The following is a 19817-nucleotide window of genomic DNA, read 5'->3' as shown; positions in this document are numbered from 1 at the left end:
AAAAGTCTTTTCGTGTTCTTTTTTTTTCTCAAAATGACCTTCATTGAGACACACCTAGGTAAAATTTGATAGACATTGTTTTTGATGTTTTTTTTAAACATCCTTTTCAACATAGCAGCTTTCATCTATTTTTGTGTTGGTTAAATTACCATGATGTAATTGTAATGTAGCGTCAGTAAAACTAAGCTCTGCTTCACCTGAGTGAAAACTGTACTTTGGTTAAAAGGTTATTTGATGTACTTTTCAGGAAAAGTTCGGATTTCTTAACATTTTTTAAAATTGAATACTTTTGTATCATTTTATATAGAAATGAAAGCACCTCAGTCAAAAATAAGGTTTGATTATAGATTAAAGCGCCAGTAATCATTTATAAACGAGAAAAAAATCATAATTACCATTTTTTTCATTACTTTCCATTCATAGTTTTATTTTCTCGTTCACGTGAAAAATTGTTTTCCAGAAGCATGACAGACATATTTTCGTTTTTTTATGTACGATTTAAAGTTTTTCGCATTTATTCAACAATACGCAACAGATTGAATATACTTAATTTGATTCATGCTGTCAGGATGACAAATGAAAAATTTTGGAATTAGAAAGAGTTTCGAAAAGAAAATGAAAAAGTATTCGCTTCACTATCTTATATATTTCTAACTAATTTTTTTGTTTGGCTGGCTCAGCTGGTAACATATGAGCGTATAGTGTTCTTTTTGAACGTATTTCTTCATTTTATTACCTTTGAAACTAAATGATTGGCCTTCTCTTTAACCGTCTAATTATTTAAGTTCATTAGCTCATGTATCACCATCTAAGCTAGTGCTTAGAGGGATATCCACTGGCATGAATTATACAAACGTATAATACACTCTTTTTCTAATACTAATATTGCCCCACTAAAGCAATTTTTGTGATAATAATTACCCATTAAATAATTTGATCATGTTTTTTATACTATTCGATACACATGCCATTAGACACATCCATCGCAGCTTGCAAAAACTAACAGAGTTGGGTTTGATATAAGGGGTTAAGTGGAAGTATTTAGACAACCGCGTATTCATACTCGTCAGTAAGCAGACAAATACTGTATTAACCAATCAGAATCGAAACAAGGATAAAATTAATAATTAATAAGAATTTACTTCGTACATTTGTTTTCTCATCTCGATTCCGATTCGTTAATATAGTATTTGTCTGCTTACTGACGAGTAGTATGAATACGCGGTTGTCTAAACACAGACCGCACTCCGATATGAGGTGTCTCTCTGAGAAGGTTTTTTTGAGAACCCAAAGTTTCTCACCCAACATAATTGAAACCTGCGTCATTCCGTGTTAGTAAATCGCTGACCAATCAACAATCAGCAATCAGAGAAATCTGCAATCAATTCTGAGAAAAATGTTTTGTCTTTTTATTTGGCCTTATGTGCTCAATATTTCTGGAAAATTTAAGTTCTGCAGAAACGAACGTGAATTCAGAGTTATCAAATGTATGAAAATTAGCCAAATATTTCCACGAGTATTCGTATGTTGGCTCTTTTTTCGTGACAAAATTTAAAAAGTTGCTCAGAAGTTTGCAGAATAGACATACAATCATGAGGTGCTTTTTGGTTAGCAGCTATAGTAGCTAGTTTGTCTAAGAAAAGACTCCTTCGTTCCCATTTTGTGGACCCGGCTCTCATACCAGCAGCACTCTGGCTATATGAGCCGCCCCAGCAACTATCAGCGGAACAACGTTCACTCCTTTCACCGACGCCCCATTCATTTTTTTCAGACGGAAATCGTTCAGGTTCTGTGCTTGCGATCCCGGGATCTCTTTGTCGGCAAGCGTTTCGTAGTCGGCTGCTAGCAGCACATCTCCACTTCGCTGCACATCCATTGCGCAGTTCAGGTTTCCGTCGCAAACCTAATTTTAATACAGAATTTGCTTAACTTCTTACCTTAAGTTCCGAATTATCAAAACGAATTACAAAAATAAATTAGCAAAAAAACAGTAAATCGGACTAGGTAAGAATTGCGATTTCGCATTTCATTATTTGTACTCGGTCAATCTTGTCAAATTCAGCGCCCTAATTTTTTTGGTGACTGGTTCTTACGTCCGAATACATTTCCAATATTTCGTCCTCCGGTAATGAGTAGTTGTAATGTACAGGCCCGTCAGTCATGTCAGCCTCGACCATTCCAGAGAGAAATTGGCCAAAGAGCCAATCCTCTTTCGGTACTCGCCAGGATTCACCGAATACTTCATGCACCAGGTCTGGATTCGACTCTGGTGACAAGGCTTGGATGCGCACTAAACAAATAACTACTGACAGCAATGTGTTAATGTAACATGAAATTGTTCCCACCTCGAGATCAAGTTTTATATTACTTTTTTCGAAACCGGCAAAAGTTTGAAAGCTAGTATTGTAAAAGTATTATGGTTTGTTTATTTAACCTCTGATCTTAACTTACCATCGACCTTTAAGTTGTTAATTTATATACCTGCCAAAAGCGCAACGGCTTTTGGTAGACTCTGAATTGGACACTATCTTTTATGATACGTAACAAATCAATCGCAACCAATTCAATCTTTTAAACCTCTCTTAACTTAGATAGAATCCCCGTCTTTTATTTAGTCTTAAATAAAAGCCTACAATTTTAGTAGGAATCTTAATCATCCACAGTCTTAATCTATTCTTAGTTTAAGTCACTCTTTTACAACACGAGTGGTATCCTAATTTTTTAACATGGCGCAGTCGAATGAATCAAACCTACGCGGACTAGAGTTTTTTTGGAACAACTCATCATACGAAAATCAACATGACTGGGAAAGGTGGGCGGAAAAATTCCAACTGACAATTATTGCGAAAGACTCCGTAGACATCGAAGATGTAATTAACCCACCGATAAGAGATGAACTAATCTACCCTATGGCAGAACCACTGGACCCATCCGAGGATCAGACCCGTCGGGCCGAAAAAGAGGAACGTCATAGAGTAGCAGTACAAAATTACAACGAAGAATTAAAAAGGAGAAGGGCGGAAGATAACGCAAAATTCAACGGACTTCAAATAGGAGATATTGACAAGAAGCTCAAATCACAGCTATACCTAGCACTCGGGAAAGAAGGACAGAAATGCTTTTCTCATAAAAATCCTGGAAAAAAAATTCTGGATATTAATTTCGCAGAATTTTGGGAACTATTAAAAACGACTTTCACGATCACTACAAACCTAACATACGAAAGATTTAAATTTTTTGGCCGAAGACAGAAAGAACATGAGTCCTTAGAAAAATTCCATGAAATTCTTTCAGAACTAGCAAAAAATTGTAAACTGGGGGAACTCGAGTCAGAACTAGTAAGAGACATTTTCATAACCAACATGAGAAATGTCGAGATCCAAAAGAAACTATGCATTGAATACTTGACCCCAGAAAACGTACTATCTTACGTATTAGTTCACGAAAAAGGTACTAAAATTCATCAACAGTATCTAAAATTCCCAACTTACAACCCAGGACCAAGATCACAATACGTGAAGAACGAACCAACATTAAACATAGTCGAAAATAACAAGTGCCGTAATTGCGGTCAGCAATTCAAAAAAGGACACCTATCCACATGCCCGGCTAGAGATAGAAACTGCAATACGTGCGGACGGAAAGGACATTTTGCTAAACACTGTAGGAGTTCAGCAAAAACTCAAACTAACATCGTCGATCAGAATCGGGTACCCCAAGAAAACGAAAATATCCGGGCCAACCCGCAGGAAAATCCCGAATTTGAGGTTAACCTAGACGACTTCTTAGTTCTATCCATCGACACAGATAACCAAATAAATGCCGTAGAAGACAAAATAGAGCGCGGAGTGAGAACAGTATTCAATCACGAAGGATTAGAATTGAAAAAGACACTAAAAGTAGCTCTGGGAAAATTCAACCCCTACTATACCGAGATTCAAATTGACTCTGCAAGTCCAGTTTCCTTCATGAAAAAAGACCTACTACACGAACTGAAGATACGAGACAGATTTGTAAAGCTAGAACCTGTGGACGAGATAACAAAGAAAGCATACCAGGGTTTCGGGAGTACGATCAATATTATTGGAAAAGTTCGAGTGAAAATCCAATCGAAAGGATGGGAGGCTAATGATCAAAAACTTTTTATCACAGAAGGGGCTGAAAGAAATCTACTAGGAAATGACATCCTACCAAATTTGGGTATTGTAGTATTTCAAAAACAACCTCCACCCAACGGGTCAAAGTCACGGGAAAACCAGAAAGTACCACCCATCGGGACAAATGTCAATCAAGTTAAATTCGCATCCGACATCCAACAGGATCAAATCCAAGAGACATCATCCCAACGTGAGTTTAAATTATACATATCAAAGCACTTTCCAGACCTTATAAAAAGAACTGGTAGATCAAAAAACTACGTAGTTAATACTTATTTTAACGAGCCGATAAAACCGATACAGGTGAAAGGGAAACGTATCCCAATCCATCTTCTCCCCAAAGTCAAACTATGCATCGACCAATTATTAAGTGACGGACACATTGAAAAACTATCTAGATGCTCTGAAGATTGTTTTATTTCCCCTATCGTGATTACAGCAAAAAGGGATGGATCAATAAAACTAGCGTTGAACTCAAAACTACTAAACAAACAAATATTTCGCAATAGATATCAAATGCCGAATCTATTCGAACTAATTGACAACGTTGCAGTCACTATTAGCGGCCACGATCAAAGAAATATCTGGTTTTCGTCGATAGACCTAAAATACGCCTACAGCCAAATTCCGCTTTCGAAAAAGGCAAGTAATCAGTGTAATTTTAACATTGTGGGGGGAGAAGTAACGGGTTCATACCGTTTTAAAACCGGATTCTATGGACTAGGCGATATGCCAAATGAATTTCAACGTATAATGGACCGTTTGACGGAAAAACTACCAAATACTCATTGTTATCTTGACGACATCCTAATCGCCACCGTAGGTAGCGAGGAAGAACACAAAAAGCTAGTCATTAATGTGTTAAAAACGCTAGATGACGAGGGACTAGCCATAAAATGGGAAAAATGCACGTTTTTAACTCATAACATAGAATGGTTGGGGTTTAGAATCGACGCAAAAGGGACGACACCATTAATACATAAATCTGACGCAATCAGAAACCTAAAAGAACCAAACTGTATTAAAGACATCAGATCCTTAATGGGATCGATTAACCAATTTAATAAGTTCATACCAAACCTAGCGTCCCTATCAACACCCTTCAGAGAACTTATGCAAAAGAATAAACCATTTAAGTGGTCCACAGTACATACGGAAGCGTTTGAAAAAATCAAGAACGAAATTTGTAATACGGTGACGAACCACCATTTCGATGTAAAACTGAACACTCGGGTGAAATGCGACGCCTCACATTTAGGATTGGGCGCGTCAATCGAACAAGACCATTGGGGAAATTGGAAGACCGTAGCGTTCGCTAGCAGATTTTTGAATATCGCCGAATTAAAATACAGCACTAACGAACTCGAATTACTGGGATTAGTCTGGGCACTAGATCATTTCAAAAATTATCTACTGGGTAAACAATTCTCAATTTTAACAGATCACAAAGCCTTAATAGGAGCACTGAAAGACGATAAATATACTAAAACGGCCCAATCACGCCTCACCCGTTGGGCGGATAAACTATTACCGTTCGACTTTACCGTAGAACATTTACCCGGTAAAGATATGGGATTTGTCGATTATATATCCCGACACCCATCGGGTGAACCCGTACCAGTTTCTCTGGATGACGAGAAGTTTGTTATCGCTTCAGTAAACCAGATTAGTACACTCCTAGGCTTTGATCACCTTATGCCAAAAAATTCGTGGGCGCAAATAAGAAATAAATTTTCTCAACATTTCTTAGCACATGACGTCACTTCTTGCAATGCTATTAGCCAGTCAACAGATCATATGACCAGTCAAGAAATAGAACGTGAGAAACGAATTGCTAATGCCGCTGAAACTTTCCAAGCGATATCTAACCATTCCAACATTTCAGTGTGTCAAAATTCTCACTCGCGTACAGAACTGTGTGACTCATCTTGCAAAACTAACGACTTTTTTACGAATTTTAAAATCCTGAAAGAAATGGCAGAACAAATTGAATTTAACCAACAAAAAGAACTTACTACTAAAGAAAACACGGACGTTTTAACACCAAATACTAGTAACCCGTCGGACAAACCCGAGAATAGATCACCTAGCAAAAAGAAAACAGTTAACTTATTCCCTTTCTCTTGGCCGGAAATATTTGACTCTAAATTTATGTCCCTCTTATCGAAACAAGATCTAATTCTAAAAAAGATAATCAAGGCAATCGAGGAAGACCGAAAACAGGATATCCTACAACTGGGAAACTATTATAAGTCATATTTGAATAACTTACATGTCAGTGGAGGATGCCTCTATTTGGACAACCGTTTAGTAATCCCAGCATGCCTAAGATCGACTATGCTGAACAGACTACACGAAGCCCACCCCGGCCAGTTCGCAATGAAAAGCCTGGCAACGCAATACATCTGGTGGCCGAAAATTTACCGTGAAATCCAAGTCCACGGCGAAAATTGTATAGAGTGCGTGAAAGCAGGTAAAAATTTGAAACCTCTTATAAAACACAATACCCTAGGGGAACTCCCAATGGTCGAAGAACCAAACCAAGAAATGGAATTAGATTTCGCTGGTCCGTTACCTTTAGTATGGGGAACAAAAAAATACATATTGGTGTGTGTAGACAGATTTTCAAAATTCCCATCAGCTCAAATAACATCCAGTACATCGGCAAAATCTATTATAAACTTCCTTAGTAAATACATTGCTTTACACGGGATACCTAGAACAATTAGAACAGATCAAGGATCTGGTTTCATCTCCAAGGAAGTTAGAGAATTCTGCCACGATCACAACATAAAGGTGATATTTAGCCCAGTGGGTGATCATAGAGCTACGGGATTAGTGGAACGCCTAATCAGGACCATTAAGGAACGACTCCTGGTTATGGCACAAGAACGTCCAAAACCTTCACTAGAATCTGCACTCCTGAAAATAATAAAATGCTTAAGAACAGTAACTCAACAGTCGCTTAACTGCTCTCCTTTCGAAGCACATTTCGGTAGATCCCCAAACACTATCTGGCATAATTTGGTCAAATCACCCTCTTCGAATAACCTTGATTGGAACAAAACTTTGTTATGTATAGATAAAGGCAAAAAACTAATGAGCCGAGAGCGAAGACATGACTGGGATGCCCCTGACGACATAGAAGATGGAGATGTCGATGAAAATTCATCATCCTCGGAGGATATCTCAAATGCCGTGAGATATGTACCAACAAGTGCTGGATCCCCAGTAAAAGTCCTCTCCCGGTCAGAAAAAAGAGATGCCTTGGGCATAAAGGACTCAATTCTGAACAACCCGTCGGGTAAGACCATTGTTTATCGAAAAATCCAAGATAGAATGAAAAATGAACCATACTATAGAGTACTTAAGGACGAAATCGTAAGGGAATCAGATCACACTGTGACTCTAAAAAATGGTAAAATAATACGTAAATCTGATTTAGCCATTAAAAGACAGTGCACCCAGAAGAAACCAAGTCCGAGAAAACGAGACCAATTAGTTAGATTTTATGCGACTAAAGGATTGAGGAAAACTGCAAAACCTCCAAGAAATATCGGATTTAAAAGCTCAAAAACTACCCAAAAGAAACGAAATCTTCAGTGGAAATTTGAAGAGCTTGACATTGCGAGGCGAAACGCGGCCATGAACAGTTCTAGGGAAACTCTTCTTAGAGAAGAAGAAGAACAGAGAAAGAGACTGAGAACACCGATTGGCCTCGAGAGCGACCAAGAACCAAGCCCGTCGGGCAAACCCGAACTTCTTAAAAGTTACCTAAATGAACCCGGAGTGACGATCGAACCACATGAAGAGATGTCAGACGATAATGCTAGTGACTTAATGACACTAAGAGACCTCAAGGAGAAAACACTACTCGAAACTACGAAACGAGACGAACACCTAATGTCCGACCGAACAGATCCTAAGCTAGAATCATCAGACCACGCCGACCAGAAGGTCGAGTTAGATGAGATTCCTTTGATCGACTTGGATTCCGGTGACAATGAAAGAGACTTTCAAGCGACCCCACAGTTGATTCTCTTGGACACTAGGGAGGAGGGCGATGAAGCGATCCAAGAAATGCCGGTACTTCCAGAGAATACCGGAGGAGAGTTCCCTAAACCTACTGGAGAACAAACCACCATGGCGGAGACGGGACCCAAACAAACACATTCTGACCGTTCTACGAAGACACAGAAATTGTCCGGTACTGCTAAAAGGAAAGCGTCATCTCCAATGAAATCACCACCCTCGAAAAAACTGTCAGAAATTTTTACACGTCAGAACACCAGACCTATGCGAACTAGGCAGCCTCCCAAGATGCTAGGCGAGAGAGTATTTACCAGTATAGTCGATCTAACTGAGGAAGATCGTGATGCCCTAGAATTCGGTTCACCTAGTTTAGTCTCAGTATGTTCAACGTTGGAAGCAACTACGGTAGAAATGGAAAGCCACCATGTCGACCTAGTAGACCTGACAACATTAACACCACCTTCATCTTCACGGCCTACTATAGTTCACTTGCGAGAAGAAAACGATGCGTACCCAAGTGACCCAAAGCCCTTAAAAACAGACGATCAAAAGAGTCCTGACAAGAAGGTCAAATTTAGCCCTGATGTCTGCTCCACGCGATTTAACCCATCGGGCCTATCTTACGAAATTTCAACTTCCACATTTGTCCCCATCGTACCTGACCCAGACTGGCTGAACACCTCTTCTATCATTTCGGCGATAGAACTCCTTGGACGGCCAATGACACTGGAGGAGTTAAGGAGATGGACAATAAATAAAGCAGCAAATCGGGAATCTAATTAGATGTAGAAACTCCAAAACAGATGTTATCAAAAACATTCTTGATCTACCAAAACTCCATTGTAAAACTTTTAGTACCTGTACGTCCTGTTTATTGTTGAATGCCACTAACATTCCATGACCCTAGAGTCATACAAACCTCTAGTGCTGTTATTTTAAGCCATAGTTATGATTGGTAACACTTATACGATACCCTTGCTTTTGCCATAGAATTCAGCCCGAATCTCGTTATAGTTCTGTTAACCCATGGGGCGCTACCACCGGATAACCATTAGATTTATCCATTCTGGTTCTACCCAGTTATTTCGCTTATTCTAAGGATAACTCCCTGCATACCTTATGACTCTATTCACCCTGGTGCTATTTCAGTTTCTTGCTTGCCTATAGTCACCAGTCTACAGTTATTTCTTCCGACGAATACATATTATTCGATCTAAGGTGCTTTGTTTTGGAATTTTGTTTTTGTTTGTTGAACTTGCCGTCCGGCCCGTCGGGTCCGATCACCGGTCTTCTCCGTACTGTACACCCACCCTTTCTACCTGATAACCGTGTAATTGTACTTAGTTTATGATACGCCTCTTGGGCCCTTTATCAAATCTGTGTTCTTACGAATCTAGATCCACTCTCGGGGGTCCTAGACAATGCGCCTACTGATTCATTCATCTTAGTGCTTAATCATTTTTGTTTTGTTCCCTTCTGGTGAGGCGAAAGGGATAAATTATAGATAAAATTTCGCGGGGAATGTAAAAGTATTATGGTTTGTTTATTTAACCTCTGATCTTAACTTACCATCGACCTTTAAGTTGTTAATTTATATACCTGCCAAAAGCGCAACGGCTTTTGGTAGACTCTGAATTGGACACTATCTTTTATGATACGTAACAAATCAATCGCAACCAATTCAATCTTTTAAACCTCTCTTAACTTAGATAGAATCCCCGTCTTTTATTTAGTCTTAAATAAAAGCCTACAATTTTAGTAGGAATCTTAATCATCCACAGTCTTAATCTATTCTTAGTTTAAGTCACTCTTTTACAACACGAGTGGTATCCTAATTTTTTAACAAGTATCTTACTTCCTGGACTTTTTGGGAGGAAGTCGTTCGAAGCGACACCGTCGTAGACACCAAGGAGCCCTCTGGTATGTCCAATGAAACTATCCGGCAAAGTAACGTAGACGTTGAGATAGTTGCGCACCACAAACAAATTCATGAGAAGGTTTATACCTGGCATCTGGATCCGGATATGACACATGTCATCGTTTTGTTTTATATTGACTCCACTGAAGTAAAAGTCAAATGGGTCATCGGGGCCAATCATGAACAGATCTGTGAGCACCATGTGATCTCTATTGATAAAGATGAAGTTTCGGACTCTGTCGCTTTTCCCTTCAGGTATCAAAGGCGGACGCATGAACTCAACTTTGTGGCCACCCGATGAAATTGCTATTCCCGCTACTACAGTCATAGATCCCATCATTCTGGTGCTGATTTGAATCTTGGTCGGCTGATCTAGATCAGTTTCCAGAAGTGTGAAGACACCCAGTCCCAGGAAAGTGTAATCGAGTCCGTCTACTGTGATGAAATGTCCGCCAAATTCTACAGGAGCGGTTAGACTTCCGTGGAACTCTCCGGTTACGGTGGGTCTGTTGAGATGGAACAAATCGCAACGATTGCTATTCTCACAGCACGCGTCGAAGGGTTCCAGCTCATTTTTGAAAAAGTGGTGCAAATTAAAAGAAGTAGCTTTGGTCAAACTCATTCTTCCCGCTCCCCGAAAGGGTCACTCATCAATTGACCTTCCTCGTCGTAACAGCATTGGTTCGAAACGTACAGAGTTTGTCCGGTTTTCTCATCCCAACAAGTAGTTGAAGGGGAACGAATGCAGAAGTGGGCGCCTGGGTTATAATCACAGTTGGAGCTGTTGCAGATTGCGCCAGTAGCGGTGTTTGAAGGGAGAGTTGAATAGTTTTGGTTACAACATGGGTCATAGATCCAACCACTCGGACCATGGTTGACCTCCTCGTGAGCCCAAAAGGAGTCCAATTCCTGGCCTGAGTTTTTTCTGTAATTTGCAGGACATGCAAACGCCTCCTCCAGCGCCAGAGAACACTGAGTAAGATCCCAGTCCAGTTGATCATGAATCCAGTCTACACAATTTGTCTCGCCTTTCTTCGGAATCACACTGACAAATGTTCCTAAAACAGAGTAATCCAAAATGCAGAAAAGGTTTTGACGGATAGAAGAGTAGAATTAGGGCGAAAGCATTAATGAGCTTATGTAAATTTCTTATAGATTAGTGCTTTTAGATAACTACCAAGATAATAAAATAGATCCAAATAGTATCCTGATAGCATTAGTCCTGCAAGCAATTGATATCATGGTTTGAGAAAATGAGAGGTGTGGGAATGGGACCTTCTATAAAAAATGTTTTCCTAATTGATCCCCAGTCCCGATTCAACGACCTGAAGTTATCATCTTGTCAAACATTTTAAAATTTTTGCTACTGCTCTTTTCACCTTTGGTTCAATCACAAAAGTTCATCAATTTGAAAGTAATTGAGAAAACTTCGAAAGTAATTGACGAGGAGAAAATTGCACCAACTGTTACGTTAAGATTGAAAATATTCAATTGAAATTTTAATGTAACATTTCAAGTCAATTAACAGGTCAAATTTTGTACTTCTCTGACAGAATAACTCGTTTTTTAATTAATGGTAAATGACTGAATCATAATGAAAAAGATAAGAACGCAAGCAAACCATTTTTTGGCTCCGAAATCAAAGTAATTGAATGCAATTTATGGCCTCTTGAAATTTTTAGTTATTTACTCAAGAGAACGAGCTCTAATTATCAAACCAGAATACCTGTCACTTAAATCAGAATGATCAGAATAATTAGTTGGGTTGTACACAATATTTCTCTCATGGTGACCAAAGGTTTTTGCGACTTAAAGCTATGATTGCTTACATTTACAGTTTTAAATAGTAAAAAACAAAAATTAAAAACAATATGAGTCAGAATTTCATAGTAACTTGGCTAAGTTACATAGCGTCTTTTTAACTTCGTTTTTCAGTTAAGCAAGGAAAGCTTGTTACTCTACAATACAAATACAACAGAATTCTCCTATTTCTGATCAGAGTCAACATAGAAAGTCCCCCCCCCCCCCCCAAAGTCAACTTTAAGAGAAAAAAAATAAAAAATGATATTTTAGGACTAGAGAAGGAGGGGCAGGGGCGCGTACGCCCCTTCACCAGGGGCCGATCTAAAATTTTCTCGAGGTAGGGCTGATTTTCAAAAAAGTTTCGAAAATTTTGTTGACCTTTTTAGGTTGACCAAATTGATTTTCCGAGTTTTCCGAAAGCACTAAAAAAACCGTGTCCTGGCCGCTATTTCTGCGCAGCAGGCAAAGTTTAAGAAAAGGCGTTTTTAAGCATTTTTTGAAAAATTTTGACCAAAAAATTGCGTTTTTTGGCGCGCGCTTCCCCCTCAAAATTAGTTAATATTGGCGCAGAAGGCACTTTAAAAAACTTTAAGGGTCCGTCAGCCACAAACGGTTATCTCAAAATAGTGCAAAGGGGGACCGTTTGGGTCAGCAGGGGGCCAATCGATGAATCCGCTACATCTGCTACTGCCCTTCGCCTCAGGGATTTGACCCCCTGCAGACTCAAAGGGTCCCCCTTTGTACTATTTTCATATATATATTTTTGCCTGAACGACCCTAAAGGTGCCTTTAGCTCAAGTATATACTTTTTTTAAGGCGGGAGAACGCACCGAAAAACACAATTTTTTGTTAAAATTTTTGCAAATAGTGCCCTAAGATCGCATTTATTGCCTTTTTCAGAAATTTGACTGCGTCGCAAATTTTTTTGGTCAAAACAGAATCCTTATAGTGTTTTGTTATAGCTCTTGAACAAATTTAACCGGATTTTAAAAAATACGCCTCATCTCCAGAAAATCTTAAGCCCGCCACTGTTGTAAGACATTTTTTAGACTTTGACCAAAAAATCTCCATTTTTGGGTGCGCCCATTTTTCCATAAATTAGGTCTATTTGTGAGCCAAAAGCGTTAAAAGAAACCTCAATTAACTGTTAGGTCTAATACCTTGAAAAGAGTTGAGTTCGAAGCGCACTAGAGAGTTCTCTCCAAAAGTGTAGTTGATAGAGATATCGTCCACTAACAATGGCAAAATACCCTCGTCCACTTTTTCATACCCGGCTTGTGTCCCTAAAACACAGACAACATATTGTTAATTCACGTGATTTTTTTATCCCTAGCGTATATTATAATTACGCTTGCACTTAGCAAGCGTTATCAAACCGGAATATAGACTTTTTTTCGTCCGAATTTTGTCCGATTTTTGTTTCTCTGCTTTTTTGTCGGCTCAGTTTCCGTAGCACCAAATCTACCAGAAAATTGAGCCTGTTTTGCTCACATTGGGAAAAATTTCAGCGTTTTCCGATTTTAGGCAACTAATTGAGTTCCAAGAAGTTTTGCCTACTTTTTTGCTATTTTTTTAAAACTTTTTTTTATGCTGTTGTTTAAAAATTTTTGGAAAATATTTCTGTATAGTATCAGGAGGTTTTTTTTGCATTTGATGCAGAGATAATACTCATGCTTGAGATGACAAATAACAGAAGTTCGATTCCAGTCGAGACCTGTTTTTTTTCTGGAAATTGAAAATTTTTGAACTTCGTGTCTGCTAAATTTTGTCGGCCCCGAAGAAAAATTCAATTTGTTATTAGCATTTTGGAAGCTCTTTGTAATTTTTGTAATGAAGCAGATATTTTTGTTAAAGGATTTTTTTTCCTTTTTTGAATTTTTTGTTACTTCTTTAACAAAAAAAAACGGATTTTTTTGAAGGTTTTTTTTTTTCAGTTTGTGATTTTTCTATTCACTTGCTAGTAAACATAGTCATTCATTTTTGTATCGCAAGGAAGTACGTTTTACGTCTGTGTATATTGTGTTTTGAGCTATATTTCAATAGGCTATTTCATGAGCATCCAACCAAGCAAGCATCCAAAAATAGACCGTTTTATGCAGTCTAAAAAAGAAATAGATAAAACGTAATAGTTTGACGCCCCCTGTCCAACCAAGGGATTTCTCTTTGATACGATTTTATGACATCCATATTGGCTGACCGACGCTGAATTTTTGTTCAAAAAAATATACTGAAATTCGAGATGGATCGCGCGTTAAGAGAAACCAGGGGCGGATATGTGGGGGAAGGAGTTGACGCTGTTTCTCCTTAGGGATTCGAACCCCTGCCGACCGTAACGTTCCTTTTTTTGCTACTAATTTAAGACATCTATTTTTGGCTAACGGAACTTAAAATTTCCGAGGAACACCTTCGGCGCCAATACATAGTAATTTTGAGGGAGCGCGCGCAAAAAAAAACGCGCTTTTAACAAATTTTTTTATTCAAGTTTTTCCCAAAAAAGCCTAACAACGCATAAAATTTGCGGAGCAGAAAATTTGGTCAAAATAGGGTTTTAAGAGTGAGTTTTAACAGCTAAGATAATCATTTTGGTCTATCTACAAAGAAGTCGACAAAATTTGCAAAAAATTTTTGAAAATCCGCCACCTCACCATTCGACAAAAATCCTAGATCCGCCCTGCATGGCTTTACTATCGAATACAAAAAATAGCAGCCTTTTATTAAATGAATCAATACGCAGCGAGGCTGAGTCTTTACTCCAACTCGCGTAGAACATAAGAAATTGGGACAAATTTTTTGTTATAAAAAAATCTAGGTTTAAAAGTCAACATACCGTTATATGCGTACTCGGTATAGAGCAGGTTAATTGTTTCGTTGATGGTGGCTTCTGGCCATGACACCTGGAGGATCCCACTTCCTTCTACCGTGCTGACTTCTAGAGGTCTGGCATGTTGGTCTTGAGTGAAGGAAAGAGTAGCTTCAATCTTCTGCTCCAGATCTTCAGCAGTCACACTCATTCCCACCACTTCATTCACACCCCAGAACTCGGGAGCATCAAAAGTCAGTTTGGCAGAGTAAATGTCAAAATCGATGTCGGAGTTGTCAATCGTCTTGTTGAATGACGAGCCTATCAGCTTGACTTGAAGGTTCTCTTCATAGGTCCTGCCACCCCAATTTTGATCTTTAGCCACCAATCCGGGACATTCGATAGATATTTGTTTTGCACTTGCCGCGAAAACAGCCACGCTTGATGGCTTCGCATAAGACTTACCACAAAATTTAACCTTTCTTTTTGGCATCCGAATATAAGGGATGTCTGGAAGTTGGCTAATTTCGTAAATCCACAGTCCAGGAATTCCCACGTTGCTTTTATCGTCGTTCGAGTTAAATGAGGGTCTATGATCAAATGGCATCCGAAAATAGCCATAATCATAATCTAAACACGGAATAAATTGTTTTGTGTATTGGTTCCGACCACTCTCGAAAAATTGCAACTGAGTAATGGCTTAGGATGTTTTTTTTTGTTTTGAAAAATTAGGTAGCATGAGTGTAACATTCAGAGGATGTTGAGCATGGTATGATAGTAAAGCTTTTTCAGCCTACATTTACTTTTCTTTTTTGTTTGAAAAAATTCAAGCTAGAATAGTTGCCTTGTCTTTTTGTTTTGTGCTATTGTGTTTTTTTTTTGTAATTATGTAAACTAACTTTCCCGAAAGGCTCCATTTGTAACCCTACTGAGTTTTAATTTATTTTTAAATAATTATTAAAATATTTTATCTTTAAATTCCTGACTTTCACAGTTTCACTAATCACAGCAGCGATAGAAAATTGTAAAATTTTTGGTGATAGAAGCTTTTTGGCGATGATTTTTTTGGCTCGACCGATAAAAAATTATTTCATCTACCCAGGCGTAACATTTTGATCTGACGACTCACCATTTCATTCCCAGTCTGAAATGCCAAATTTCACATAACGCAAAATATTTTCCCAAAGGAGTGAAATTTAAAATCTACCAATTGTGTGAAACCTATCACAAAACAAAAGTTCAATCCGTCGTCAGAGAAAAATTCGATTTGCACGAACTGTTTTTATTTGGAATTTTTAAGTAAAATTTTGGAAATCCTGACTGAAAAAAAAATCCATCATAAATGATATGCTCTCTCAGCCTACATAAAAAAATTGTATCTCAAGTATATGCTGCCTTTCCCTGAAACAGAAAAATAGTAAATAAAAACCCACAAAAGCGTTCAATTTAGCCCATTTCTACGTGTAAAGACTGTTTTGTTGGTGTCACTGTTTTTTTTTGAAGAAATGGTAACACTTTTTAACTTTCATTTGAACATAAAATGTAACATATTTGCAAAATCCTTAAAAAAAATATTGGTATTCAGCCAAAAAATGGTTAATATGACAAAAGATCCCTCACCTTAAAATCCCAAACGAGAAAATCCTAGTCAATAAGATACCATTCCAACAGATACCTTGTTCTAAAACCGACCCACGAAATAAGATACCACAAGAAAATAACAAAGAATCTGAGAATTGAAAATAAAGCGGTTAATCGATCAAAGCAAAAACAAAGCGTCGGTTAAAATCAAAGAAACGGCAAAAATATTTCTGTACAAATTTTGAACATAAATGACCTTGTTAATCACTTGGCCTTCAAATTGAAAATCAAACTTCAAAACAGTTTAGGCTACAAATTAACTTGAAAAAGACTTCCAATTAATCAAAACCAACTTTGCCAAAAATGGCCTGATTTTCCAGACAACTCAAGTCGGTACAAAACTGAAATTCATTTTTTGCAAATTTCTAAATCTTTGAAATCAATTTCATTAAGAATCATTTGCCGTTCTCTTTGATAACAAACATCACTTCTCAATTGTGATCAATTTTTTTTCGCTAGGTGCAATACTCAAAAGGCCGTCAGGCCCCTACCCCCAGCCTAGCGGCCCGTAAAAAAGGGCAATTGCTCTAGGATCAAATTGCTAGAGACAGCAACTTCGAATGCGAGTCGTAGTATTGCGTTTCGGCGTTCTCCGGGAAGGTGCAAGGAGACGTCTATAAAAAAGTTAATCAAATAAATTTAAATTTAGGAGAAATAAGGCAAAAACTAAATTAAAATTTAATAGTTTAAATGGGCAAGTGAACGGATATAAAACAATAAGTTAGAGTCTGCGTATGAAATTTTTGTGATGTATTTTCGATCTTATTTCCATTGCATATGCTAAATCTAAATTTGTTGAGGTCTTGTTCGAGACACCAGATGAGCTTAAATCCGGGGTTGCTCTCTCATAGAGTATTTTCAGATAAGGTGCACCGTCTGTTCGTCACGCTATCTTATTTTCTGTCGGATAGACTTGTGCAACTTCTTAGTCTAATACCGATCTTAATCTTACTCTTATATCTCCTAGTCTCAATAGGTCTGGTGTATACTGGTATTTGCGAGTTAGATATCAGGAACTCTTCTGAAGGAGAACAACTGTCTTCTAAGTTATAGTTTTTTCAGTTTGAATTGACTTAAATGACTTTTTAATGATTAATAGTTATCGCATCTAAATTAGCTAAGTTTCGTCAAAACTATTTCGACCTTTTCGCAACCATTTTGTCAATTTAATGGCTTGTATTTTTTGTCGACTAGATTACTTGTCATGCTATTTTTGTGCTATATCGCAAAACCGTGAAGCTCCGCTTTACCTTCGTGCTGCGGAATTTTGTGTTCAGTAACTGAAGAAGCTAGTATCTGCTAGTATCGGTTATTTTCATAATTAACTTATTTAGAGACCAACCTTATATAATGAAACTGGAATCGGAACTATTTCAGCGATAGCTCGGATTATTTTGAAAAACTAACCAAATGGCTCCATGTAACTACTGAAGTAGAAGAACCCGTCCATTTCCTCCTCCCATGGGTTAAGTTGATCATATTCGGCCATGGAGTAGCACTCGTTGTCCTGGACATCTGTAGTGTTCTTCTGGTCACATGCAACGACAAGCTGTACATTGGAGAAAAACATGGTTTCTGCGTCATCGTCCATGATCTTGTACCATGTGACTACGAAGCCAAAATCCGCTTTGAAGTCTCCTCCGATCCGATTGTTGACAACTTCCAAGTCTTTGGATCTAGTGAGGTTGCGCACATACACATTGTTCGCCAAATTGACGTATTTGGTATCGGGTCCAGTCAGCACCTGAGTCAAGAGATCGTCAAAGTAGACGCCCAGACTGCTCTTCGAGAAACTCAAGTCATTCCATTCGTACAGAAGCTCTATTTTATAGACAACACTTCTTAGTGCAGAATCGGTACTCCTAACGAAACCTCTAACGTAGTCCTCAGCAGGATTGTTTGGATCCAGCATATAGTCACAGATACTTTCAATATTCGCATAGTAGTCATCATATTGGAGGCACATTTTATCAAGCAGATTGTCCTGAGTTTTTCCATCGAAATAAGCTACTTCAATTTCGCCGATTTGGTTGCCGCTTTGGTCGTACAGAAATAACTCAATGTCCGATTCAGTTTTGAAGTAGGCGACCTCTGCTTGACCCCACATCAGTGGTCCATTAATATAAATTGGCTCAGATCTCGTACCATCTCCTTTCCAAGTGAATTGATCCCCTGCGTCTGGTCCAAAATCAAGGTCAAAAGGCTCTTTTACACAGCTGACATGTAGATTATGAGCTGCGATCAGCATCAGCACCAACAATCGGGGCCCAGCACTCCTCAGACTACAGTTCCGTGTCTGCCCGGAGTCGGTCCAGTAACAGTAATCGGTTTTGATCCGCATTACCACCAGATGTCTGTTAACGCTTCAGTTTAAAGCAGCTTTTTTGTTAATTTAAGTTTTAACTTTTGTTTTTCTCGATCAGCACAAAAGTGAAAACAATTATTCATTCAGCTGCTTCATTAAAAATATAACATCGAATTTCAACCAATGAAGTTACTCGATCAGAAAGTTCAAAAAGTTGAATCAATTTTTTGAGAAAATTTAGAAGAGAAGCATATAACAGCACAGGAAAGTAAAGAGCACAATTTTCATCTGAAACTTTTTTTTAATAATGATAAGGGACCGATAAATTTTTAGGATAGTTTTAACTCTCCGCCACTTCAAAACATTGATTAAACGGGGACACTGGATAGTCTTAAGATGCTATATAGCAGTAGCGGATTTAAGGGGGGGGGCAAAAGGGCTCCTGACTTCCCAAAGGGTTCTCCCTTTGGAACCATTTTGAGACATCCAATTTTGGCTGACCAGTCCTTAAAAATTTCTAAAGGCGTAACGGGCTCCAATAAATACAAACTTAGAATGGTTGAGCGCGCGCCGAATAAACGGCATTTTTTTCGGTCAAAACTAGTTGTTTTTTGGCCTCAAAACAGGGGCGCTTTATAGTGCTTTAGAAGAGTTCGGAAAAGCAATTTGGTCGATCTAAAAAAATCAGCCCCACCCTCGAGAATATCCTAGATACGCCCCTGCTAAGTATGTCAGATACTAAACCCTAACGTCTTTTCTGCAATGTATGTTTTTTGTATATCCTGCTCCTTTTGTTTGATTGACTTAGCCTCAAATCCGACCATCTAGTCAACAAGCGTACTCGCGCATGCAAATGCATCTAATTTGATATCAAAGTGCCCTTGTGAAACTTTGGCGCCAAATTGTTTTTGTGAAGGCAATGCCACAACTGAGAACATCTGGTGACTGGGAACAAACAGCTGGAAAAAAAAGTAAATTCAGTTTTTGCTTAAGTATTAAAGAAGTTTCTGACTAGCGTTTCTGACTCTTGAAAAAAAAACTAAAAAAAAAGATTTTCAAGTTTTTGTCGTTTTTTGGGCGTTTACGGAAAAGTGTGAGAGAGAGAAACAAAGAGAAAACCAGCTAAGAAAAACTAAAAAAAAGTCTTCATTTTACCACTTG

At 38.3% G+C, this 19817-nt stretch overlaps 3 protein-coding genes across 3 annotated transcripts in view; 1 reads left to right on the top strand and 2 right to left on the bottom strand.

Moving 5' to 3' along the window:
- The window catches only part of LOC134843553 (nck-associated protein 1-like), a gene marked incomplete in the record, with an annotated part of 279419 nt that overhangs the window by 39289 nt on the left and 220313 nt on the right, over positions 1-19817 (top strand).
- The window catches only part of LOC134843554 (protein disulfide-isomerase A3-like), a 494465-nt gene that overhangs the window by 307879 nt on the left and 166769 nt on the right, over positions 1-19817 (bottom strand). The window lies entirely within an intron of this gene.
- On the bottom strand, positions 10606-18760 carry LOC134843992 (uncharacterized). The gene is made up of 4 exons (XM_063860418.1): positions 17759-18760; positions 14738-15340; positions 13071-13193; positions 10606-11165 (listed from the first exon to the last, which is right to left on the bottom strand). The coding sequence occupies exons 1-4, from the start codon at positions 18690-18692 to the stop codon at positions 10726-10728; spliced, it is 2100 nt and encodes a 699-aa protein (XP_063716488.1). The 5' UTR covers positions 18693-18760; the 3' UTR covers positions 10606-10725.

Source organism: Symsagittifera roscoffensis, chromosome 4 (genome assembly GCF_963678635.1).
Source record: "Symsagittifera roscoffensis chromosome 4, txSymRosc1.1, whole genome shotgun sequence".
NCBI classification, from domain to species: Eukaryota; Metazoa; Xenacoelomorpha; order Acoela; family Convolutidae; genus Symsagittifera; species Symsagittifera roscoffensis.
Note: the sequence above shows the minus strand (reverse complement) of the source record. Positions and strands in the feature narration are given on the sequence as shown.